Here is a 25,215-nt window from a genome sequence, read left to right on the forward strand (position 1 = left end):
GTTGGTTAATTCACTCCCGTCTTAGACGTCTTTCAGGTGTGACACCCGAACAAAGCATCAAAGCTTCAATATAGAGTGTCACATAGGATCGGTGGAAGAGTTTTTTTTGCGCTAGATCGGTGGAAGAGTTGAAGAGCAGCGAAAGCTAAGGTGTGGTCCGGCAACAGGAGTCCTAGACAATGCACAACGCACCAGAATCCTCCCATGATGCACCAGAGCATCCACTAGAGTGATCAAGCAGCAATGGTCAGATTGGCACAGTTACCCAATTGGGGGATTGGCCCTTGCAAAGGTATTCTTATGAGTGGCTCCAATGGGGACCATGGAAAAGAGCATAAGCTTCTCGATAACTCGGGGAAAAATACCAGCATAAGCTTCTCGATAACTAAGGGAAAAATACCATCATCGGGAGTTTGCATTTTCTATATCATTTAAGCTTTTGTTTTACTTGCAATCTTTTGGTTGTGTAAATTACCTTCTTAGTCTAGCTAACTAGGTTAGTTGATAGAATTGGAACCTACGGTGCAAAAAAAAATTTACGGTAGAGATAGCAAACACTTCGCAAAATCATGGTGCACACCTAGATAGATACTCCCTCCGTTCCAAATTATAATTCACTTTGACTTTTTTAATGTAAATTTTACTATATATCTAGACATATGTTATATCTAGACACGTATAACAAAATTAATGTACCAAAAAAATCAAAGCGACTTATAATTTGGACGGGATGGAGTATATTGCATATGTTTTGATAACTAAACTTTAGTTGGCCATTTAGTTTTAAGTAACCCCACACCCTCTTAGACGTTACGGACCCTTCAGTAGGGTTACACTTGTTTAAGACCTTAGTCATAGTGTGATTCTTGCTAGAACATACCCACACAAGTCAAGTTTTCCCCACAGCCACAGGTCGAGTTTTTCTTTTTTTTCCTTGCTAGAACATGGTTAGTATGTTAGCCTTGGAAATGTTTAGTATGTTAGCCACAAGAACTCAATAGATTGCTTTTGTATAAGTTAGGAGCCAAGGTGCTAATGAGGTTTAATTTGCATTGACTAAGATCATAACATTACAGTTTTTGAGTCCAATCCCCCACCCCTCTTGACCAGTCGATCCTTGCACTAGTACCATGCGATAAACGGCTGGGGATCTCAGCCTTGGAAGAGCTTGGCAAACAGTATTTTAGTATTACAAGATTCATGGTACAAGATGGACGACATTACAACATCACTAAATTAATCATCTCAAGTTTTACATCTGCTGGTCACATAATGAAAGAACATAACCACCTACCCTAAGGCGTGTGGCTGTGTGACCGCACCTAATTAGCTTCTGGAACAGTTTAAGACGCAGATTTGAAATTTTTCAAATGCTGGCAAACCACTAACATTGATTTTGGGATAGTTCAAAGTGTTGTTTCCATATTCCTGTTGCAGCTACAGGTGTTCGGGCTCTGAAACACCCTGCCCACTGTTTGAATGTTCCTTTTAAGTGCAGCCGTAACCGCATAACATAACATAAGATCCACCACTCAATCGAATCAAAACTGCTACGAGCCTGATGGCTTTAAACATCTGCACGAATCCAACTGCCACATTATTATGCAAGATTCAGTTGGGGGGCTTCATACCAGAATGTATCATCACCCATGGGCAGACTCAACAGTGGGGGGGGGGGCTCGAGCCCCCCCTACCAATACCGAGCTGTGGAGCCCCCCTAGAGCCCCCTCTAAATTTTTAGGACAAAGTTCTATTGTGTAAGTGGGACTGAGAGTTAAGATCGGAGGTACACGACGACGTTCTCGCGAGTTGGGCTACCCAGCCAGGCAGCAACATCAATTCATTTGGCACATAAAGTTAAGTCCACTAGTCCAGGCCCAAGTAGCCCAAGGACAGCCTGCCCAAGGATGAAGGCCAAAAAAAACCTATTCCCCATCCAACTTCCAGAGAGCATCGTGAATCACCGCTTGCGTGCTTCTGCTTCGGCCTCTGGCGACGGCCGGCAGGGAAGCGGGAGCGGGCGGACTGCGTCGCGCCGTCGCCCCTTCGCGGCGGCCAGCGGCAGCGTGCAGCCAGCGCGCGGGCCCGGCGAGCGGCAGGCGGCCAAGCGTGGCCGCACGTCCGCGCAGGCAGCGGTAGCGGCGTAGCGGGCAAGCGACCCACAGCACCGGCCAGGGCACCGGGGCAGCCGGTGGCGGGACGGACTGGGGCGCCGCTACGCCGGGGCGGCCGACGAGCACGCAAGCAGCAAAGAAAGGAGCCAGGGCGCTGGGGCAGCTGGATCTGGATTGTAGCTTGCTGCTTGCACGAGCACAAAGCCGAGCAGGCGGAGCAGCGAGCAGCAAGCAGACTAGCGAGCAAGGTGATTTGTGAAGTTGTGAACCAAACTTAAATCCTTATTTGTCTTTGATTGTTTCATTGCTGAATTGAATATGTGATTGGAAACAGGGCTGATTGAAAATTTGGAATATCATATTTCAGAATGACGAAAAGAACTCTGCGCAATTACTTTTCAAGTTCTAGTGGTAGTGGTCCATCTCCATCAACTCCACGCACCATTAATGAGCAACGGGCTGGTAATGAGAGCACAACTCAACCAAAGAGACCTAGAGTAGAGTTTAGTCAATCGAACATGATTGCAGAAACCTAGAGCACAACTCAACCAAATTTGGTGATGTGGGAGGCTATCATAGATGTCCTTGAGATAGTGAAGAAAGATTCCATTAAACCAACATGTAATGGTGGAGCTTTAGGTTTAATTGGAAAAATAGAGAGCTTTGATTTTGTGTTCATCCTGCATTTGATGATAGAGTTGTTGAGCATGACAGATATTTTGTCACATGTTGAAGCAATGCATTTGATCACTGATGTGAAAGATGGTCTGCACGACATGAGGAACAATGGATGGGAGCCATTACTCAGAAAAGTGAAAACATTCTGCGAGAAGAATGAGATTGAAGTGTCAGATATGGATAAAGAAATAAATGTTAGAGGGACATCTAGACGTAGAAAGCAAAAGGTAACAAACAAGCATTACTATCATGTTGAGATTTTTCTTGTTGCCATTGACGCCATCTTGACTGAGCTGAATCGTCGGTTTAGTGAAATTAGTTCAGAGTTGTTAGTATGCATGGCTTGTTTTAACCCAAGGAACAACTTCTCTAATTTTGATGTGGACAAACTTGTGAGGCTTGCTGAAATTTATGCCGAGGATTTTGATATTGGTGACCTTATTGTTTTGCCAAATCAACTTAGACAATTCATCAACCGTGCTAGAAGAACTCCAAATTTTCTTGGATGCACTGAACTTGAAAAAGTTGCTGAAATTATAGTCAAGAATAATATGCACACATCTTATAAATTGGTTTATCGTCTCATTGAGCTAACCTTGATACTACCTGTGGCAACGGCTTCAGTTGAGAGGATATTTTCAGCCATATCCATTATAAAGATAGATTTGCGTAATAAAATGGGTGATGAATGGCTCAATGACTTGATGATATGCTATAACGAGGAGATATTTAGACAGATTGGTAATGAAAAGATCAAAAAGCGGTTTCTAAGAGAAAAAAACGCCATATGTTATTGCCTAAAAAATTAGTGGTACGCTCTATTCTCTTCTAAATTCATAATTTAGAGGTCCATATATGTTTGACTAATCAATTGTCTATTTGTGTAGATTTCTTCTTCGGATGAATAATGGCTGTCACCGTCACACGTCATCTATTAGTTTCGTAATTTCGCCTTTCGATATGAATAAACCGCATCCTTTATTTTTCATGATGTATTTTGTGATTTTCATCGTTCTTCTATGTTTTAATATAAGACTACTTCAAACTATTAAATTTGACTATTGTGGGGGTCATAGTGAAGCTACATTGCTGTCGCACTTTTGTTCAGCCTCCCCTAAAATTTTTCCTGGATCCGTCGCTGTCATCACCATACTGAGGCCCAATGACAGGCTACACATCTTGTCTGGCAAAATCATGAATCCCTGCAGGAATGCTTAGTCGCAGTATAGTCTAATCACAGAGTCAGCACCAGCAGTGAACAACCATGGTTGTTTAGGATGGAACTTGCAGTCCAAAACCCCTGCAAAGACAACTGTGGGAACTTTGAGATTAATTTAGGCATCATGAGTCAGTGGACAAACAATAGATGTTGATGACAATTGTAAAAGTGCAAGCAGTAACCACACCAACCAGGCAGCAAAACATATGGCCCATATTTTACAAATATTGCAACACGTTTATCAAAATATTAAGTTGGCATAAAGTCCTAAGAAAAGTAGGCAGAAGAAATTAATACAGTGGAACACATTAAACCATGAGCATTCTAAATATATTTAAAGATAGTGGAACACATGAAAATTAAATTGCATCTTAATAATGATTTCCATTATGTCTCGAGGGAAGCAGACTTCCAGCATCTATACTAGTAGGATTTTTCATATAACATGCAGATAATTTAACAGTGCCTATAATGGTAACCTTGACAATGCAATATGAAGATCTTGAAAAATTAATTGTCCTTTTTATTTTCAAAAAGGGATTGAAATAAGAGAAGAACCATACTTTAGAGTTTTGTATGGTCTGGTGGATAGATCAGTATCAAACCAGCATAGTTTTCCATCTTTGCTTCCGACAATAACATTATCACCTACAAAAGAAACGTGAAATAATCAGAATACTTACACCACCAATGTTGATATTTTGCTACCAACAGATGCAATCAATTTGAAGCAACTCGTTAGAAGATTTCAAAATTCGCAACAAGCGACTTGTGACCAACCACCAGGATGGATTGAGATGGAGGAAATCTCGCGGAGACCTGACTCCAGCTTCTTTACCAACTGAGCCTTTTGGAGATCATAAACCTGAACAAATTTCTTAGTAGCAACAAAGAACATCTTCTGACTTGGGTGGAATGTTGCGGCAACAGGAAGGCCTGGCAATTTACGGAAAGGATGGTGCGAGTGCTTTTTCGTGAGCTGATGCAACAATACAGCTCTTGTGTCACGTACATTGGAATTAAGGTGTACAATTGAATGGGGAAATTAAAACTCATGGTACAAGTGGAGAGGTGCCACACTTGAAAAGAAAAAGGAAACCAGAACAGACGGAAATAAAACTGATTCAACAAGACATGATTCATAAAGGATATCAGTTGGCACAACTGTGGTGAAGTAATCTCCCTTGTAATGCCACTCCACGTTTGACACGGCCTAAACAAGAAATAAACTGGTAAGCAAAGATAACAAGTTATTAAGTTCAAAGAGAAAAAAAAGTTAAAATATGAATACCAGACCTTTTGATGAATCAAGGTAATCCCATCAAGCTTTTCATGCTTCATCCACCTCACAGCTGGTTTCTTGTCTGTTAAATAATAATCACATTTCAGAAGACTGAAAAAGGCAGTAGTACACTGGAAACATTGATTGGCTATCAATTCAACACACCAGTATCATCTTGAGGAGCCATTTCATCAATCTTGAGCAAATCTTTTACCCTCATTTGCATTTCTTCACTCCCCACCTCAGCATTAATAAGTAGCAGGTCATGTCCACTGCACCAAATAAAATGAATGAGAAGAATACATAAAGCTTACAGAAAGGAAACATATGCTAGAGTAGCAAAGGGCTTACACGACAGCAGCAAGAATAGGCCTGTCAGGTGAAGGATTCCAGGCAATATGACGGACATCACCTCCAACGTTCCAAACTTTAAGACAGCGACCAGTTTCAACCTCCCAGACACGAATTGTACCATCACAAGAACCTTCAGAAAGGAGAAATTGTAACTTAGCATTGTCACACTCATTTTTATGAAATGATCTTCTAAAGTGGAGAAACTTGCTCAAGTCAGTTAATCTTATATAATGCAGGTTACCATATTCCATGTGTACTAAAACAGAGCCCCCGAGTTTAAGTCAACTTAGCAGCTGGCCAGCTGCAACTGTTTTTAGAAAGCAATTTTGGTTTACTACTTTTCACATATCATACTATACAGTTTATAACCCATATAAGAACTATTTGGATTGATTAAGAAATATCTTAACCACAGGTTTTGCTTAGTAATTAGATTACGATACTCTTCACCACCCTTCCCATGTGGATTAAGACATGTAATATTACCGCACTTCTATATGCAACCAAAATAAGCTCGGCATTTCTCTACAGTCCAAGCTGACCAAAATATAAATTACTTTTGCAAAATAAATTACCGAGATATAGTTAGTGCTACTATTTTAAGCCATAAATTACAGTGTATGGAGAAAAGATGATGTGAGTACGACATTACAGTTCTCATTGAATTAGTTAATATCATCACCCCATTTGAGTATCAAAACGTTCTGTGCATGTATATATTCAGATAAATGCAGAAAATAAAATAATAAATAACAATGGTGCATACCAGATGCAAGCCACTGCCCTGTAATTTCAACCGAAATGGATTTCACAGGACTCGTATGGCCCTTGAACTCAAGGTAACAGGTTTTCGGGTATGGCCTCAAATCCTTTTTACTTGGTAACTTGGGCTTGAGTGATTCAGGATCAATATTTATCTGGCATTGTCAAATGATTGGCGCAAATTAGAGACAAATATTGCCTTTTAAAGCAATAAATGCATAAAAATAACATAGGGGCTCAACTTACACGCTTTTTGCGGGTTCTAGGGCAGAGATAAAGATCTAGACACCGATCAAAACCTTCCCTCAGTGCCTTCTCATATGCAGGTACACTTCGAAGGGACTCAAATCTGGTGAAGCGCACAATTCAAAAGTCAAAATGATTTAGACGGTATAAGACAATGGACAATATAAAGGAAGATAGTACCGTTTCGGAATGAACTTTAGGCGATCCTCCTCATACATAAGCTGGTATGAATCTATTTCCTCTTGTGAAGGAATGTATTCAATGGAAGGATTATATGACTCTTCATGACCTGGATACACCATGAAGAATCAATAGAAAATTATACCATACATGAGCACTAAGTGAAACATGTTCCAATAATTTCTCAAAGATTATTATCGAAGTGACTAATGCTGAAAAAGCAATGTCGACATACCTGGCAACTTGGGTTTAGGAGGAGGAATGTAGCTCAAGCCATGCCGCTTATTGTCTGCTGTATCAGTTTCATCTCCCCATAATAGATACAAGTTACGTTCCTCCTTGGGCTTGTCAAACTTTATCCATCCATTACGAATGGCTCTTACAAGTTTAACAGCCTGTCACCAGAATGCATGAGCTCAATGATAGACTTGGTCTATAAGTCTTGTGTTTATCTAGGGTAGTTGGTGCCTGTGTCAGCACCCTTATCATCTATCTTATCCTACTTTAGCATCTACTTTAATAGTTGGAATATGTTGTAGCTTTCTTAAGTTGCAAGCAAGCTATCCTATATGTATCCCCAACCTGCCGTAGTTGTGGCAAGGCTAATGAAACTGAAATTCTAGCCCCAAAACATGTGTTTTGGTTCCAACAAATGGTATTTAGAGCCTAAGTTCATCTGGGTTCTACTCTTACCCCATCCCAATCCGTCGCCATGTCCCTCCACTCCTCATCCTCTACCTCCAACCGTTCCACCACCTCCAGCACACGTGCTGCAGCGGCTGCAGCAGCCAGGCGTGAGGCGGCGGCGGCCGAGGGTGCGCCAGCAGCGGAGCGGGCGGCTCGCATCGCCCAGGTGGAGCTCGCTGCGGCCCGTGCGGGTGAAGCCGCCCACCTGGCCAGCAGCGGAGGCGCAGGACGCTGCAGCAGCAGCGGCTGCGCTCCGTGCGGAGGCGGACGCGGGCGAGCAGGACTATGGCGCCCAGGCGGACGCGGACGCTGGAGCGGCGGCTGCTGCTGCAGCCCTGCGACAGAGAGCAGACGACCGAGGCGGACAGGACTCGCGCGGCTTCGGCGACCGCGCGTACGACCGCAACCTCAGACGGGACGCACGGGACCGGCGCGCGGCTTCAACAACGACCGCGACCTCGGACGGGACGCGCGATAGCGGGACGCATGGGACCGGCATAGCTTCGACAATGACCGCGCGTACGACCGCTACCTCGGACGGGGCGCGCGAGAGCGGGACGAGTGGGCGGCACGCAACGCCAACGCCTGGCTGGAGCGAGAGGAGCGGCGCGCGGCGTGGGACTTGGACTGACGCGATGCACGGGCGCGGTACGGACGCGGCCCGGGCGGACGGGACCTGGACGGCGGGGACCTGGGCGGACCTCACAGGCGACGCACCTCCCCTTCCCCGGACCGGCGCCGTGGTCGCCGTGGCCGGCCCGGCTCCCCTCCCGTCGTGCAGCCCATCGTCAAGGACGCCGGCGGCGGATGGCCCATGCTCACCAAGACCAACTACGCCGAATGGTCCATGGTGATGAAGGTGAAGATGCAGGAGCGGCGCATGTGGGACGCGGTACGATACGATGACGCCGACTTCGACGAGGATCGGCGGGCGCTGGGGGCACTTCTTGCTGCTGTTCCGATGGAGATGCACTCCTCCCTCGCGAACAAGGAGAAGAGAGAATTCCTTATTTGACACTGGGAGAATGAGTCGTTCCTTTCTTGGCCCTGAAATTTTCTTCGTTCCCTATTTGACACTCACTTCAACTTTCATCCCTAATTTGACACTACCGTCAAATCCATTAGCTAACGGTGTTAACTGGCTGTTAAAAAGACGTTTTTGCCCCTAGAAAAAAAAGCGGCAAAGCAAATTTGAGAGGAAAAAAAACCTGCGCCGTTTTTTTGCAGCTGGGCGCATGCATCAGAGGCGGGCGCAGGTTTTTTTCTTCTCAAATTTGCTTCGTCGCTTTTTTTTCTAGGGGCAAAAACGTCTTTTTAACAGCCAGTTAACACCGTTAGCTAACGGATTTGACGGTAGTGTCAAATTAGGGATGAAAGTTCAAGTGAGTGTCAAATAGGGAACGAAGAAAATTTCAGGGCCAAGAAAGGAACGACTCATTTTTCCAGTGTCAAATAAGGAATTCTCTCCAAGGAGAACGCCAAGGACGCCTGGGACGCCATCGCCGCGGCACGCATCGGCAGCAACCACGCCCGCAGATCCACGCTTCAGAAGCTGCGTCAAGAGTGGGAGAACCTGGCTTTCAAGACGGACGAGGACATCGACGACTTCGCTCTCCGCCTCAACACCCTGATGCAGCGGTTGGCGCGGTACGGTGACAATGAAGCCGTGGAGAAGTTCCTCCACGTCGTCCCCAAGAAGTACACGCAATTGGCTCTATCGGTCGAGACACCGCTGGACTTCACCGAGCTGATGATCGAGGAGGTGACGGGCCGCCTCAAGGCCATCGACCACCGTGAGCAGCTACCCTCAGAGCCAGTCACCAACAGTGGCAAGCTTCTCTTCACCGACGAGCAGTGGCTCGCCCGCCAGCGGGAGCGGAAGAAAGGGGAGGCCTCGGGTTCGTCGAGCAGCCGCAAGCGCCGGCCACGCAAGCGGGACAAGGCGCACGGTGGCGCTCCTGCCAGCGCCGACGGCGAGCACAAGGCCACCCACGACGACACCTGCAAGAATTGCGGCAGGACCGGCCACTGGGCCAAGGACTACCGATAGGCGAAGCGTGGCTGTCAGGCACATGTCGCGCAAGCGCAGAAAGGTGACGAGGCGGCTCTGTTCTTCATGCACAGGAGCATCGAGCTGCACTCACCTCCCGTGCCGACTGTCGCCGCGCTCCTCCACATCGACGAGCCGCGGGCCCACGTCTTCCTCGGCAACGGGTCCATCGACGACAAGATCAACGGCTGGTACCTCAACACCGGTGCCACCCATCACATGACCGGACGGCGGGAGTTATTCTCCGAGCTCGACTCCAGTGTTCGAGGCTCCGTCAAGTTTGGGGACGCCTCCGCCGTGGAGATCAAGGGCATCAGCTCCGTCGTCTTCACCGCCAAGACCGGCGAGCACCAACTGCTCACCGGCGTCTACTACATCCCCGCGCTGAGGAACTCCATCATCAGCTTGGGACAGCTGGATGAGAACGGCTTGCGCGTGGAGATCGAGCATGGGGACCTGCGCATCTAGGATCGCCATCGTCGCCTTTTCGCCAAGGTGAACATAGGCACCAACTGCCTCTATGTTCTTCACGTACAGGTGGCGCAGCCCGTGTGTCTTGCTGCCCACCGCGACGACGACGCCTGGTGATGGCACGAGCGCTTTGGGCACCTCAACTTCGAGGCCCTGAAGCAGCTCGGCAACAAGGAGATGGTGCAGGGCATGCCGCGAGTCGAGCACGTAACAGTTCTGCGACACCTGCGTCCTCACCAAGCAACGGCGGCTCCCCTTCCCCCGCCAGGCGAGCTTCCGCGCCAAGGAGAAGCTGGAGCTCATGCACAGCGACCTCTGTGGCCCTGTGACACCGGCCTCACCTGGAGGCCGGCGCTTCTTCCTGCTCCTCGTCGACGACGTGTCCCGCTACATGTGGGCGGTCCTGCTCGACACCAAGGCAGCAGCTGCGAACGCCATCAAGCTGCTCCAGAGGAGTGTGGCCGCAAGCTTCGAGTGCTACACACCGGCAACGACGGCGAGTTCACGGCAGCTGAGTTCGCGGCGTACTGCGCCGATGAAAGGATCCAGCGCCACTTCTCCGCCCCGTACACCCCGCAGCAGAACGGCGTCGTTGAGCGCCACAACCAGACAGTGGTGGACACCGCCCGCGCCCTCAAGCAGAGAGGGATGCCGACAATCTACTGGGGGGAGGCGGCGATGACTGTCGTCCATCTCCTCAACCGCTCACCCATCAAGGCCCTTAACGGCAAGACGTCATACGAGGCCTGGCATGGGCGCAAACCGACGGTTAGCCACCACCGCGTCTTCGGCTGCCTCGCGTTCGCCAAGGAGCTCAACCACGTCGGCAAACTCAACGACCGAAGCACGCCGGGGGTCTTCATTGGCTACGCGGAGGGCGTCAAGGCCTACTGCATTCTCGACCCTGCGACACAGCGCGTCCGCATCTCCCGGGACGTCGTGTTCGACGAAGGGCGAGGCTAGGCCTGGGACAAGGCGGTGGACGACGGCTCGACTTCGACTCCCAGAGACTTTGTCGTCAACTACGTCCACTTCGAGGGAGCCAGGGGAGCTAGTAGATCATCTTCACCGAGCTCGTCTACCTCAAGACACGGCTCGCCATCAGCTCCGACGAGTCCACCGCCTACACCACCAGCGAGTCCACCACCGTCTACGCCCCGCTCTCCTACACCGGCTCAATCTCCTGCATCGGCGCCCACACCTCCGAGATCGGCACCAGTAGCTTCGGTCCGTGACAAGCAGCGCACGATGGAGTTCACCACTCCGCCGTCCAACGACGAGGATCGCGTCGATGCCTACCACGATGACGAGCCTCTGCGCTACCGCACCTTGGACAACATCTTCGGTGATCAGCCTGTCCTTGGACTGGCGATGCACGACTTCGAGGCGGAGCTGCACCTGGCGCACGAGGACGGCGAGCCCCACTCCTTCGCTGAGGCAGAGGGATACGCAGCATGGCGCGCCGCGATGCAGTAGGAGATGGATGCGATCGAGCGGAACCGGACGTGGGAGCTAGCGGATCTTCCTGCCGGCCACCGCGCCATCACCCTTAAATGGGTCTACAAGCTCAAGAAGGATGAGGTCGGGGCGGTGATCAAGCACAAGGCGCGTCTGGTGGCGCGCGGGTTCGTTCAGCAGGAGGGAGTCGACTTCGACGACGCCTTCGTGCCCATTGCGTAGATGGAGTCTGTTCGTCTCCTCGCGCTGGCGGCCCAGGAGGGTTGGTGTGTGCACCACATGGACGTCAAGTCTGCCTTCCTCAACGGTGACCTGAAGGAGGTCTACGTCCACCAACCGCTGGGATTCATCATCCCCGGCAAGGAGAACAAGGTTCTTCGCCTACGCAAGGCCCTCTACGGCTTGCGGCAGGCACCCCGAGCTTGGAACGCCAAGCTGGACTCCACCCTCAAGCAAATGGGGTTCCAGCAGAGTCCTCACGAGGCTGCAGTCTACCGACGGGGCAAGGGAGGCAATGCCCGGTTGGTAGGCATCTACGTCGACGACTTGGTGATCACCGGCACCAAAGAGGCCGAGGTGGAGACATTCAAGGAAGAGATGAAGGCCACCTTCCAGATGAGCGACTTGGACCTTCTCTCCTTCTAACTAGGGATCGAGGTCCACCAGGACAGCTCCGGCATCTTCCTTCGCTAGACCGCCTACGCCAAGCGCATCGTCGAGTTGGGCGGGCTCACCGACTACAACCCAGCCCACACTCCCATGGAGGAGAGGTTGAAGGTGAGCCGCGACAGCACGGCAAAGGAGGTCGACGCCACGCGATACCGGTGCATCGTGGGCAGCCTTCGCTACCTCGTCGACACGCGGTCGGACCTGGCGTTCACCTTTGGCTACGTCAGTCAGTTCATGCAGCGACTGACGACGGAGCACAAGCAGGCCGTCAAGAGGATCCTCCGCTATGTTGCGGGCACCTCCGACTACGGCTTACACTACCCGAGGAGTCCTGACGCGGAACACTTCATCGGGTATAGCGACAGCGACCTCGCCGGCGACATCGACACAAGCAAGAGCACTAGCGGAACGCTGTTCTTCCTCGGCAAGTGTCTGATCAGCTGGCAGTCGGTCAAGCAGCAAGTGGTGGCTCTGTCCAGTTGCGAGGCGGAGTACATCGCTGCCACAACCGCTTCGACTCAAGCTCTCTGGTTGGCTTGGCTGTTGGGCAATCTCCTGGGCAGAGACACAGAAGCAGTGGAGCCCAGGGTGGACAGCAAGTCCACCTTGGCCTTAGCGAAGAACTCCATCTTCCATGAGCGCAGCAAGCATATCCGAATCAAGTACCACTTCATTAGGAGCTGTTTGGATGAGGAGAGCATCAAGGCCGGCTACATCACCCAAAACCAGCTCGCCGACCTTCTCGCCAAGTCCCTTGGGCGGGTCAAGTTCCAGGAGCTTGGCGCTAGGATTGGGATGGTTCAAATTCCCCAAAAGACGGCACACAAGGCTTAGGGGGAGAATGATAGACTTGGTCTATAAGTCTTGTGTTCATCTAGAGTAGTTGGTGCCTCTGTCAGCACCCTTATCATCTATCTTATCCTACTTTAGCATCTACTTTAATAGTTGGAATATGCTGTAGCTTTCTTAAGTTGCAAGCAAGCTATCCTATATGTATCCCCAACCTGCCATAGTTGTGGCAAGGCTAATGAAACTGAAATTCTAGCCCCAAAACCTGTGTTTTGGTTCCAACACTCAAGGGGTAATTCAAATAACTTAAGATGGAATACAATCACGGAGCAGTTTAAGAAGAAGATCCAAAACAAGCCATGTGATTACTGACACCATTATGCAGGATGCAAATGCAAGATTTTGTCCTGTTCAGACAAAAAAGAAGCACCGCAACAGAATAACAGTAAGTTATGTAAGCTCCCAAATTCACTAGTCAATGCATAACTGAGACACAAAACTTGCTGCATAACTAAGTCACCTGCTACTTCTTAAACATGTGGCATGATGAGAGGCCTTAGGTGGGCTGGTCAACTGGTGTATGGGCCATGCGGAGGGATTGAACCAGTAAACAGTACTGTGTCATACTATAGCAACATGCCCGAAATCCCGAAACAATCAAGCTTAACTCTAAATAAATTAGTTATAATCATTAAGATTAGAAGATATGCTTACAGGTTACAATGAAGTGATAAACAATGAAACAATCTAGTTCCACCCTCCCCAACTGTCTATTTCATGGGTCGTCTCTCATCCCTAGCAGCCACCACCTCACTGCCTAGGCAACCAAATATCTTCCAGAAATGCACGATGGCATGTGAATACATTCTTTCAAATGTTCTCTAAATGTAATTCTAGGCTATTAATAGACTTGCACTGCATATGCAGGTGATTACCAAGACACATAGATTACCCCATAATCAGTGCGGCAGGACAACAACAACACAAAGTGTCGAGCCTTTGCTTAAGTGCCTTTTATTTTATCAGCTTGGTCCCAGATTTTGAAACATTCTAATTACCACATGAAATGAAGTAGTATGCTGAAATTAGGGAAAAAAGTCTAGCCAATCATCATAAAAAATAATTGAAATTTAACTCATGACTATTCATTAGATCATTGCATAACACTGCTCAATGGGATAAATTATTTAAATGAATCAGTATAGAGACCTGAGAAGAAATCAATAATAAGACATTCATGATCCAAACAGTCAGATCTCTTGAAAAAAAATTGAAACCAAATAAAGAGAATGGTCTAAAAAAAGAGAGATGAGATGGATGATATACCTTCTTCTGCTCCCACTTTGAAGGTACAAATCGCCTCTTTGGCTCAGGGGCACTAGAAAGCGGATGACCTTTATCCTCATATTCAAACCAATCAACATAATCCTAGGATAAAAGTTAATCAGTATGCCACATCCGTGCACTATAAACATATGGAGAAACAAAAATAAATCATTTAACTGTAAAAGAGCAATCCATTTGCATGAATCTGGATAGTATTCATTGGCACCATGCATAACGAATTCAAAACTATATAAGTATATATCATGTACAGGTCAATTGGTTATTATCAGTGAAACCAAGTTGTACACAGGCCGCATGTCAGCAAGAAATAAGCAACCATTACAGTACTTAGACTAACAACAGAAGGAGATCTAGAATGAAAGTTTTAACAAAACAACTCATGCAAGTGTCCAGTCATCCATGAATATAATACTAGGCTGTTGGATGACCATTTACTTAACATCTAAACTTAGCACCTTGAGTAATATATAGATAAGGATTGTAGTACATACTGGATATGGATCAACATTGGTATGTGGAGTCTTTCCCTTTAACAATCTACTAATTATCTTAGCCTCATCCTTTGTAATCTGAACCTCCTCGTCATTATACTCATCATAGATCTTTCTCCTACATTATAAGATTAAGCTAAATGAGCAAGAAAAACAATACCAAATGCAAACAACTAATGGTACTAGGTGTAAGGATAAAGAAATTGCACAAGGTAAACAATCAGATGCATCTGCTAACTGGAACAGGGAGATCCAAATTTTCCATGATTTGAATAGCATGGTTCTCATAGGAGAAAGATCTATGATGAGTATAGTCTGGAGCACTGAATCAAAGTGACTGTCAATGACTTGTTTAATCCATGTTCTTAGAAAAACTATAAATGTACTCAAATGCCATGCAGCTAGACTGAACCACACAAACAATGTCTTGTTGTAAGATTTAGAGTACAGAAATGTCAGGTGACTAAGCCACTTGGCAGCAATTGAAAGCTCAATTTTTCATATTAGGATAAATTTAAAATTTTAAGGAAAATGTTCTTAGTGACCAAAAAGATGATCAAATACAATCAAAATATAAGAAGAACGATGTGTCAATGTATGACGCACTAGGATCTAACAAAATACTAAGGCCCAATCCCCAAGCAGGATGAGCCTACAAATATTTAGCAACTCTTTGACTTTCATCCTCGCTTCACTCAAAAGGATCAACGTTTTGGCTGTTAAGTATTTGTTTGCTACTAGCTCATTACTGTACATGTCATAAAGCCAGGTCTAATCCCAGCATTTAAACATTTAGGTCACACAAACTACTGTAGGCCTTGTTTGGATGCTCATGTATCCACCTCAATCCATGAGGTGGATTGGTGTGGAATTTAAACTAATTCCACACCAACCCACCCCAACAAACATGGATTGAGATGGATACATGGGCATCCAAACAAGGCCGTAATTTGTCCAGGGTGTGAACAAGGTTTAATGCTGAAAATTCATATAGGCCATTGAAGGGCAGGCCTAGTGCAAGCGGTAGAGTCTTACCGCCTCTGCCAGAAGGTCCCGGGTTCGAGTCGCGGTCTCCTCGCATTGCACAAGCGAGGGTAAGGCTTGCCACTAACACCCTTCCCCAGACCCCGCACAGAGCGGGAGCTCTCTGCACTGGGTACGCCCATTATTGGGTAGGATGATAATTCAATAACAGAATCTATGACAGATGTCAGCATATCAACCAAGCCCAGGTGAAACTGGCACAAGATATCATCCCAACAATTACAATTAATTTGCTGAAATCAGATTGTAAAAACACTCTTTAATGACGGAAATCTCATGTATAAGCCATGGCCACACTCATATCTCCAATTAGCTCATTCTGCTTAGAGATGTTTGAACTCTGCAGTCTCCAAAAACATGAGTTTGGCTACAAATTGTTAACACTAACGCACCAAAAATACAAGGAGAAAATTAGCTCAGCAACACCCCAAAGATGTGTAAATTGGACATCAGCTGCCAATGTGAACTTGATAAGTTCCGGGACAACTTGTTTATAATATGCTGATGTTGTTTTCCAGCTTACAAAATTTCTGTAGGGTTACAGCAGGAGCAAATTATCCCTAATATCATATTACAAATATAAGGCATTATATTTATCTGTCATTACTATGAGGCATTCTCAAAGCTTAATCATTCATCCATTCAAGATTGGTCAGAACTGACAACAGCTGACTGAGTGACTGCAACAGAGCAAGTTCAAGCCTTACCAATTCTTGGCATCATCTGCCTTCCTGAGGTAGGCTTCAATGCGCCCCTCCCTATCACGTTTCTGATCTTCCTCCCATCGATGTCATACCCAATGTGCTCCTCGTCCTTGTACCACTCCAGAGGCACGTCTCCCACGGTATTCCTTGGCGCCACCTGCAAACAACACAAAATTTAGCTCACTTTAACCTCAAATACTCAGAAAAGCAAAAACGGAACAACAAAAGAGTCTGCAAATCAGTAGCTTAAGCAACGCAGAGACTAAGAATGTAAATGCTTCACCTCGTCCTCCGAAGAGTCGCTCTCTTCCGCCGCCGCAGCATCGTCGGACTCACCGTCGGAGCCGGAGCCCTCGCCGCTGTCCTCGAACGACAACGACTCCTGCACACAACGCAAAACACACAAAACTTACTCAGAAACAGAAAGCCGAAAAAAAAATTCAGGGCAAAGGCACAAAAAGAACCTCTCCCACCTCATTGTCGTCCTCAGACCAGACGCCGTCGCTCCATGAAGAGTCGTCGGCGGAGAGGTCGTTGCCCTCGTGCTCGTGCTCTCCGTCGCTCTGGCCCATTTTCGGCGCCAGAAGGCTTCGCGTGCTGGCGTGTGGCTGCGTGCAGTGGTGGAGCTGGTCAATTTTTAGGACTAAGGCTAGTGAGTATACCACACGCTCTGGAGCAAACGCACTCACACTAGGTCAATTTCACTGTTCAATCCTACAAAAATCGTCAAAGACTCGTTCAAAGGGAGTTTTGGATTGGAGAATTTAAAAAATAAAAATAAAACAAACATTGGGATTACGAATTTCTGAATAGGATGTAGCTTCTGGCTTCTACAGCTGTACGTCCATGCCTCTGCTACTTGTCACCATGTCCATGCCTCTGCTGCTTGCTGGACAGAGCAGGCGCGAATGGTGGGCGGCAGCGGCGCCTAGCATCAGGCGTCTAGGCCTGAGAAGGCCGAGGTCCAGGCGGCCAAGCGCGCCCAGCAATCCAGGCAGCAGCAGTAGCGTGGCCGTGACAGGACTGCAGGCGGTGGTCGCGAGTCGCAACAGGCGCTGGGCGTTGGCCGCGGCCTCAGTTGCCGGCCGTGCCTGCTCCGATCTGCTGCACCGCAACACCAGCTAGTGCCCGTTTCGATGCTCCACTAGCTAAGGTTTGAAGGAGGAGGAACGGGGAAGAGGGAGCGAGAGATTGCGGCGCAGAGTTGGGAGGAGTGACTAGCGAAAGGAGGTCAGCGCTACAAGCTGGGCCAGGGAGTGCTGAGATGTAGGGCCATGGCTTTCAGATTGGGCCAAAAATTTAGGCTTTGTTTACATCCACGACTTAAAGTTCTAGATGTCACATCGGGTGTTACAGCCTGTTTGTTGGTTGGTTTCTGGGCTAGTTTGGGCTGGCTGGTGCTGGTTTATTGTGAGAGAAAAACACTGTTGGCTGGCTGGTTTGGGCTGGCTGAAACCAACAAGCGAACAGGCCGAATATCGCATGGGGGCGTTTGGATACTTAAAAAAATAAATTATAGAATCCATCAGTAATGTGCGAGACAAATTTATTAAGCCTAATTAATCCATCATTAACATATGTGTTATTGTAGCACCACATTGTCAAATCATGGACTAATTAGGCTTAAAAGATTCATCTCATAAATTAGTCGTAAATTGTATAATTAGTTTTTTTTTGTCTATATTTAATACTCCATGCATATATCCAAACATTCGATGGGATAGAAAGTAAACTTTAGGGGATGAACTAAACATGGCCTTAAAGGGGTATAAAAGGAAAAAGTTCATTTTACCTCCCTGAATAATTCTGAAACTTTATTTTTCCTCCCTTAACTCGAAAATCGGGTAAACCACCTCCCTCAATTTTTAAAACCCTTCATTTTAACGGCCTGATCTGGTTATAGGTGGTTTTCAAATGCGGTTTTGTCTTTTTCTTTTTTATTTATTTTGGTTGAATATTTGAAAAATCATAGTAAATCATACTCCCTCTATTCTAAATTGTAAGTCATTCCAAGAATCTTGGAGAGTCAAAGCATCTAAAGTTTGACTAAGTTTATATAATAAGATAATAACATTTATGATACCAACTAAGTACCAATAGATTCTTTGTTAATTATATTTTTATAGTATATCTATTTGATGTTATAAATCTTTGTAATTTTTTTTATAATTTTGGTCAAACTTGAAAATCTTTGACTCTCCAAGATTCTTGGAATGACTTACAATTTAGGATGGAGGGAGTAGAAAAATCATAAAATAGAAAATCCAATTTTATTGGACTCCACATGAGTAGATCTACACAGTAAACATAATATGATATTATTTAGTAAAAAGTTTTTGTTATAACTTTATATCTATGTTTTTCTGTAATTAATTCATAGCTGCAGTTTCTATGGTTCAATTGTGGTGAATTTTTTATGGTGGTTTAATCATTGTATGCTTTAACTATAGTAAAAAATTCATACACATTTCTATTTTGACACACTTTTAACTATTTTAAAACTATTTAATAAGTATAAAAATAAATAAATCTATAACTCAGTTATACATGATCCAATGAGCATGAAATTTTTACTAAAGTTCAATCATATAATAATTAGCCCACCATAAAAATTTCACCACAATTGGACCATAGAAACTACAGATTTGAATTAATTACAGAAAAGCATAGATCTAAAGTTAGAGTAAAAACTTTGTACTAAAGTATACCATATTATATATTTAGTGTGTAGATCTACTCATGTGGAGTCCAAGAAAATTAGATTTTCTATTTTATGATTTTTTTGTGATTTACTATGTTTTTTCAAAAATTTAGCCGAAATAAATAAAAAAGAAAAAGGCAAAACCACATTTGAAAACCACCTCTAACCGGGTCTAGGAGGGAAAATGAATGGTTTTAAAAGTTGAGGGAGGTGGTTTACCTGGTTTCGAGTTCTGAGAGGAAAACTAGACTTTGAGAATAGTTCAGGGAGGTAAAATGGATTTTTTTTTCGGGTATAAAACGCCTTTGGGCCACGCCTAGGACCATGGCTCTAGTGGCCCTAGTCCCATATCTGCCCTGGCTACGTGTGAGAGGAATGCGAGCGGTGGAGGTAGAGGCGGGAGTAGCTAGGGTTTTAGGATGATAGGGGATTCACGGTGCGTTGCTAACCAAGATGGACGAGCAAAATCACGCAGGTGATCGACGGGTGGATGGACCGGGCCACTGGTAAAGAGCAAACATTTTCCAAACCCTTGTTAATGGGTAATTCCTCCTCACGGAAGGAAAATGTCCTAACCTCCTCAACTTCATTTGTCCCATTTATCAATCTCATCTATAAAATCGCTCTTTGATTCTCCTCAACTTTTAAAACTATTTGTTTTTGCATCTTATATAATTTTGATAGTAGTTTTGTTGACATAATGCCACGTTAAAGGAGGACAGATTGGACTAAGTTGAAAGCTCAAGACAGATTAAAAATATTTTTAAAAAAATATATCCAAAACTCATAAAAATTATTTTTCAAAAAAAAACTAAATACTTTTACATGAAAAATAACGAAATTAAAATCTTAAAACCTAGTCTAATCTTAGAAAATCTTTAGAATTTTTGTTTTAGCTTTTTTTTTTCCAAAATCATGCTCCATCTTATGGTGCATAGCTTGAAACTGTTTGAATCTTCATGGTGCCATTTTGGTTCTTATTTGTTAGTAGAACCTCTTATTATCTATTATAAATAGGTGATGGTGGTGGTCCGGACTACGTAGCAGCGTCAATAAAAGCATCATTACAGCCTTAGTGGGTGTTGATCCCTAACATTTAGTTTTGGGATAAGACAGGATGGGTGCCATTCTAATTTTCTAAGATGAGATAATCTTATCGTCTTATTTTTGTTAAGGGGATGGAGCCATCCATGTTTGTGTTTGGTAGCAGAGACGGATCCGTTAGAAGAACATTAGGTGTACACACCAACATATTTCACCTTCTTCCTCGTTCTTAGCGCACCCTCAATAATAGAGTCAACTTGCTAGTACGTATATGACATGTTCGCTTGGCTGATAAGTCATGACTGAAAGTACTAATAGCTGATTTGTTATGAGAAAAAATACTGTTCGTTGGCCGAAAAAGTACGGCTTATAAGCTAAGCGAACAGAGCGATAGAGTTAAAAAAACTAACTAACATGTACTATAGAAAAAATATATAAAACAAAGACATGAATCATAGGAAATTTTGTGAGCTTAACTCTTCTTGAAGAGCTAACTTATTATTCCTTCTCCTCATATTTGAGTAAATAATCTGATATTTACTAAGTTGTTAACTTATTAAATACCTATGAAACTTTTATAAAATCCTTATTAAGATTGGCCAAAACAGACCAGAACAATGTCGTAGGAGACAGATGATATCTATGTATTGTGAGGAATGAGGAGGAAACACATATTAGGGGCCCTTATGATCCTTTCATTTGGAGGAATTGAAATTTACTTAATAAAGTAGGCTATTTGGCTTGAAAATGGTTTCTATATATCACTATAAGACTATCTCAAATTTATAGGGTGGGAGATGGAAATGGATTCTATATATCACTATTCTATGTTTCTATTTTACAACTTATGTCTCACTCTTCAACTCGCTCCCCTACGGTAGAAATGCAGTACATAAATATCACTTTCATATAGCCAACAATAATATACAAATATAATACATATACAACCATATTGGCTTAATTAATGTGTCTAAATTATGATTATTAAAATGAATTCAATTTCAAGAATCCAATCAGGGCCTTAGAGAAATATTTTTATGGTGTTTGATTTGAGAAATGGACTAGCCCATCATCTTCTCACTCCCCACTTTATTGTTTGGTTTGTGGAATAAGTTGTTGATGAATCACCTCGTTCTTCGTAAGCTAATACTTTCTCCATTCTAAATTATAATTATGCGACGTTTTAAAGAACCTAAAACGTCTTATAAATTAAACCAAAGACAATAATTGATACTAGTGTAAGCAATAGAATAAGAAAGACTCATGATACACCACCTCTCATCGATCTCATCAGAATGGTTTAATTCTTCAAACCAAACAACGTTCGTCTCGTTTTAATTCCTCAAATCAAACATTCTTCCTCTTCGGGACAGTCCTATCTCATCTGTCAAGTGAGCCGTCCCACACAACATGTCAAGTTCCCAAAAGCACGTATCAGAACAGGTTCGCATAAGCTCCATCAAGTGAGCAGTGTTATTAGACAGTAAAACTCAATTCTGTAGTCACAGTGTCCTCTATGTCGAAACAAGAATAAACTATGGTGCTACGGAATAAATCCATAAGCACAAGGGAGGAAAAGAACTGCAATTCGCAAGAAGTACAAGTATCATGTATCCTCGAGGGGAACCCCCAAAATTTGAACCAGTTTGGCACAGCTCTTGCGTGCTCCGGCTCCGGCACTGTTCATGCACTGTAGCCGGAGCCGCAGGAGCTGCAAAAAACGAGCTCCGCCGGCTTCGCGAACAGCGCCAGTGAACAGTGAGACGAAAAAGCAGGAGAGAGAAAAACAGCTTCAATGAACAGTGTTGCTACAGTATAGGAGAGAGAAAAACGGCTTCATAAACAGTACCGGTGTCGATGGAAGCCGGAGCCGTCGGAGCCGAAACAAACGAGCTAGCAGATGCCTTAGGATGAGAAAGTCGAAAATGGAGCTAGCAGATGCCTTAGGATGAGAAAGTCGAAAGAACATTCTTCTTGATGATAAACTCGTCAGCCTTCGAGGGGCTGATGGACTGCAACAAGGAAAACGAGATATGACTGAGTAACCAAATCTGTACGATGAGTTGTCACAAAAGATAATGTTTGATGAGACATCTTGAGAGGTAGTCGTTTCCCACCTTCTCCAACATGCGTTCAAGCCTCTCGGTTTCCTTCTTAGTATACTCGTTGCCTTTCTCTAGAATCTTCTTTGTGATGGTTACATAGACCTTCCCATGCCTGATTTATTATGCCACAAGGAAAATTCAAATCACTTAACTATAACATTCTTACAACATTAATTGAGATCATTAAATAGCCCAAGCAAATAGGCCAATAACTGAGGCAAGAGTTTACCTTGCAGCAGGACCACTGAGCTTAGCTGCCTCATCCTCCATACTTGAGAGGACTTCCTTTCGCTTGTCACTGGAAGCACCAAGGAACTCCTTAGCCAGGACATCCAGACTTGCTATGTGGCCAGCCTAACAAAATAATAGAGCCAGAGTTAGCATTTTGCCTGAATTCACAAATGCAGTATTGTGCATATGTAACCAACCTCTGAGGTTAGTTGACCCTTTGTGTCACGGCTGGTACCACTCTTCTCGTTAATGAACTTGACAAAGTCACCCAAGTCCCTACCGCCATCATAATCTTCACCAGCTTTGTTTCCCTTTGGAAAAAACTTCAATGTAGGAAATCCAGTAACTCCATACCTAAAGTGGTGTCATAAGTACAGTATATTGCGTATAGAACAAGTCAGAAGTAATAAGGTGTTATTTGTTGCATATAAAATACTAGTCACTAGTATTCACAGGGAAACAAGATCATGCCCCAGTGCTTGGTAACACAGATAAGGAAACAAATGCAGATAAAGCATATGTGAATGTAAGACACAGAACATACTTCTCAGCCAAATCCCTGTATTTGTCAGCATCAAGGTTAGCAATAACAACTCCTTCATCTAACTTGAAAACAGAAGCCACCTTCTCATAAGTCTGAAACAATAAAGATTATGATTAGACATATCAGAAACGATGAAGATCGCTAAGGGTGATTACAAGAGTAAAACCACAATAGAATGTGTCACAAACTCAAACAAGAACCATGTACTAACCGGTGCAAGACTCTTGCAGTGACCACACCTGTACATAAGACAAGTACATAATCCATTAGATTCGCTGAGCAAAGATAACAGATTGATGGCACAAAAGATAATGGTGAAGTACTTAACAAAACCCAGTAACATACCATGGGGCATAGAACTCAACAAGGACATCTTTGGCTTCATCAAGGACAATTGAGTCAAAGGTCTCTGGGGTGAGCACCACAACGCTTGAAGGAATGGTTGCCAGCTTTACATTTGTGCCTGAAAATCCAAAATCCAACGAATTTAGACATTGATTAATTGAGAAATATGATTACTTTGACAATGCATAACTTCGTTAATTATTTGTGAAAACTTGAAATGTAGTCTGTTACATTCTTCTATACAATGAGCATATTGAATATCAAAAAGTGAAGCTGCTTGGTAAAACAATAAGTTCACAGTATTCTAGAGAACAAGTTAAATTCCCACCTCCTTCAGTATTAACAAATTCAGCAAGGGCTTCTGCAGTGCGTTGTCCTTCATACCTAAATTGTCAAAGGAATTTCTGTCATAATTCACAGAACATGGTAAGCAAAGGACATGGAAACATTTAAAGTCGTGCACCCTCACTTTTTGGGCTCCAAGGATCCTTTTGGGAACCATTGGATTGTTGGATACCCGGAAACTCCGTACTTGCTGCACAAACTCTTGTGCTCATCACAATCGACCTAAAATGAGAAACCAGAGTTCAAGATAAGTGAAACCTATGATTTTATCAAACCACAAAAAGTGCAGAAGGAAAAGTCATGAGCCAAGTGCCAGTAATTTTCTTATCGGCCATAGTGGCATAAAAGGACAGAGAATATCTGAGGAATGCTGAGAGATTCATAAGGGAGAGAACCAATTTAATTCCTCAAGTGTACGATAGATATACCTTAGCAACCAAGACAGATTTAGCTTTCTTAAAACTTGCACCGAGTCTTTCATACTCAGGAGCAAGCTTCTTGCAGTGACCACACCTAAACAAACAAATCAAGCAGATGACTAAAATCAGATTTTATGAAAGGTTGACCTGCTGATACACAGATAATAAATTCCAAGTACAATTCTATCTATGTAACTGAATTCCAGGGTACTATACTATTGCAGAAGATAAAAACTGCACAGGTTAAAAATACATGGTCAAACGAGAGATCCCACTTGTTTTGTATAGCCAAGCCCACCCACAAGAAGACGAAGATCTGTGATTTACAACATTTTTACGAGACAAACGGCCAAATATTAAGACAATTCAAGTGCATATATGCCGCCAGTCTGCCAAGCCTATAAAATGATCAATTTACTACGTGAGTTAAAATATCCATCCATAACAGTCTTGCTTCTAGCGGATCCCACAACCAATTGAGAAAATTTTACAGGAAAACCACGATTCCTGACCACAACTGGAACAACTCGAGAACTACCACCTCATCCATGTCCGCAAATATCCAAATTCCGGGACCTACTGCTGTACGCCTGGACCAGTAACCCCAACCACAGTCCACAGATCCGGTCCCGTATTCCCGTACGATCGATCGAACTACAATCCAGCGTGGTGGAGAACAAAGGGATCGAGGTCGAACCAGGGGGCGTAGAACTCGACGAGGGCGCCGCGGTCCTGTCCGACCTCCTTCTCGAACGTCGATTCGGTAAGGGCAGCCACGTCGTCTCCGTCCGCGAGCGCAGCCGGGGCGGCAGCGAAGGCGGCGGCCAGGAGGAGGAGGATGGCCAGGGTTCCGCGTGAGATCTGGGAGATCGCCATGGCTGGGTCTCTGGCAAGCACCCGGAGGTTTTGGTGAAACAGACGAAGGGAAGTCTCCTG

General features: G+C 44.8%; 3 protein-coding genes across 7 annotated transcripts; 1 reads left to right on the forward strand and 2 right to left on the reverse strand.

The window, feature by feature from the left end:
* The first annotated feature begins 2,674 nt into the window (after positions 1 to 2,674).
* Positions 2,675 to 3,696, forward strand: LOC136454622 (uncharacterized). The gene is made up of 2 exons (XM_066454988.1): positions 2,675 to 3,533; positions 3,680 to 3,696. The coding sequence occupies exons 1-2, from the start codon at positions 2,675 to 2,677 to the stop codon at positions 3,694 to 3,696; spliced, it is 876 nt and encodes a 291-aa protein (XP_066311085.1).
* Positions 3,697 to 3,772: 76 nt separating this feature from the next.
* Positions 3,773 to 22,232, reverse strand: LOC136449953 (ribosome biogenesis protein BOP1 homolog). Of its 5 annotated transcripts, XM_066450178.1 has the most exons (19): positions 17,345 to 17,776; positions 17,235 to 17,259; positions 17,019 to 17,153; positions 16,829 to 16,927; positions 16,549 to 16,702; positions 15,833 to 15,944; positions 14,798 to 14,915; positions 14,286 to 14,387; positions 7,071 to 7,230; positions 6,836 to 6,944; positions 6,656 to 6,758; positions 6,414 to 6,564; positions 5,645 to 5,777; positions 5,459 to 5,565; positions 5,308 to 5,375; positions 5,164 to 5,224; positions 4,792 to 5,019; positions 4,575 to 4,659; positions 3,773 to 4,104 (listed from the first exon to the last, which is right to left on the reverse strand). In XM_066450178.1, exons 3-19 carry the CDS (start codon positions 17,115 to 17,117, stop codon positions 4,065 to 4,067), a joined length of 1,929 nt encoding a protein of 642 aa, XP_066306275.1. In that variant the 5' UTR covers positions 17,118 to 17,153; positions 17,235 to 17,259; positions 17,345 to 17,776; the 3' UTR covers positions 3,773 to 4,064. The 5 variants fall into 5 exon arrangements, with proteins under 5 accessions (XP_066306275.1, XP_066306276.1, XP_066306277.1 ...); XM_066450179.1 differs by lacking the exons at positions 17,235 to 17,259; positions 17,345 to 17,776 and adding an exon at positions 22,140 to 22,232; XM_066450180.1 differs by lacking the exons at positions 17,235 to 17,259; positions 17,345 to 17,776 and adding an exon at positions 21,566 to 21,669.
* LOC136449954 (protein disulfide isomerase-like 2-2) lies at positions 21,733 to 25,215 on the reverse strand. Its single transcript, XM_066450183.1, has 11 exons — positions 24,977 to 25,215; positions 24,289 to 24,373; positions 23,985 to 24,082; positions 23,844 to 23,899; positions 23,516 to 23,633; positions 23,382 to 23,409; positions 23,171 to 23,262; positions 22,824 to 22,980; positions 22,625 to 22,749; positions 22,408 to 22,507; positions 21,733 to 22,302 (listed from the first exon to the last, which is right to left on the reverse strand). Exons 1-11 carry the CDS (start codon positions 25,153 to 25,155, stop codon positions 22,234 to 22,236), a joined length of 1,107 nt encoding a protein of 368 aa, XP_066306280.1. The 5' UTR covers positions 25,156 to 25,215; the 3' UTR covers positions 21,733 to 22,233.

This window comes from Miscanthus floridulus, chromosome 5, assembly GCF_019320115.1.
Source record: "Miscanthus floridulus cultivar M001 chromosome 5, ASM1932011v1, whole genome shotgun sequence".
Lineage (NCBI taxonomy): Eukaryota > Viridiplantae > Streptophyta > Magnoliopsida > Poales > Poaceae > Miscanthus > Miscanthus floridulus.

Bases quoted from the DNA above. Each gene is read 5' to 3' on its own strand.
- LOC136454622 (XM_066454988.1), top strand. From the start codon at position 2,675: ATGTGGGAGGCTATCATAGATGTCCTTGAGATAGTGAAGAAAGATTCC.
- LOC136449953 (XM_066450179.1), bottom strand. From the start codon at position 17,117: ATGGGCCAGAGCGACGGAGAGCACGAGCACGAGGGCAACGACCTCTCC. The intron at 16,928-17,018 runs GTGGGAGAGGTT...CGTTGTGTGCAG, and splicing joins GGTCTGAGGACGACAATGAG to GAGTCGTTGTCGTTCGAGGA. The intron at 6,945-7,070 runs GTATGTCGACAT...TGGTGTATCCAG, and splicing joins TCCTAAACCCAAGTTGCCAG to GTCATGAAGAGTCATATAAT.
- LOC136449954 (XM_066450183.1), bottom strand. From the start codon at position 25,155: ATGGCGATCTCCCAGATCTCACGCGGAACCCTGGCCATCCTCCTCCTC. The intron at 23,900-23,984 runs GTGAGGGTGCAC...TTGACAATTTAG, and splicing joins GGATCCTTGGAGCCCAAAAA to GTATGAAGGACAACGCACTG. The intron at 22,750-22,823 runs GTTGGTTACATA...TTATTTTGTTAG, and splicing joins AGGGTCAACTAACCTCAGAG to GCTGGCCACATAGCAAGTCT.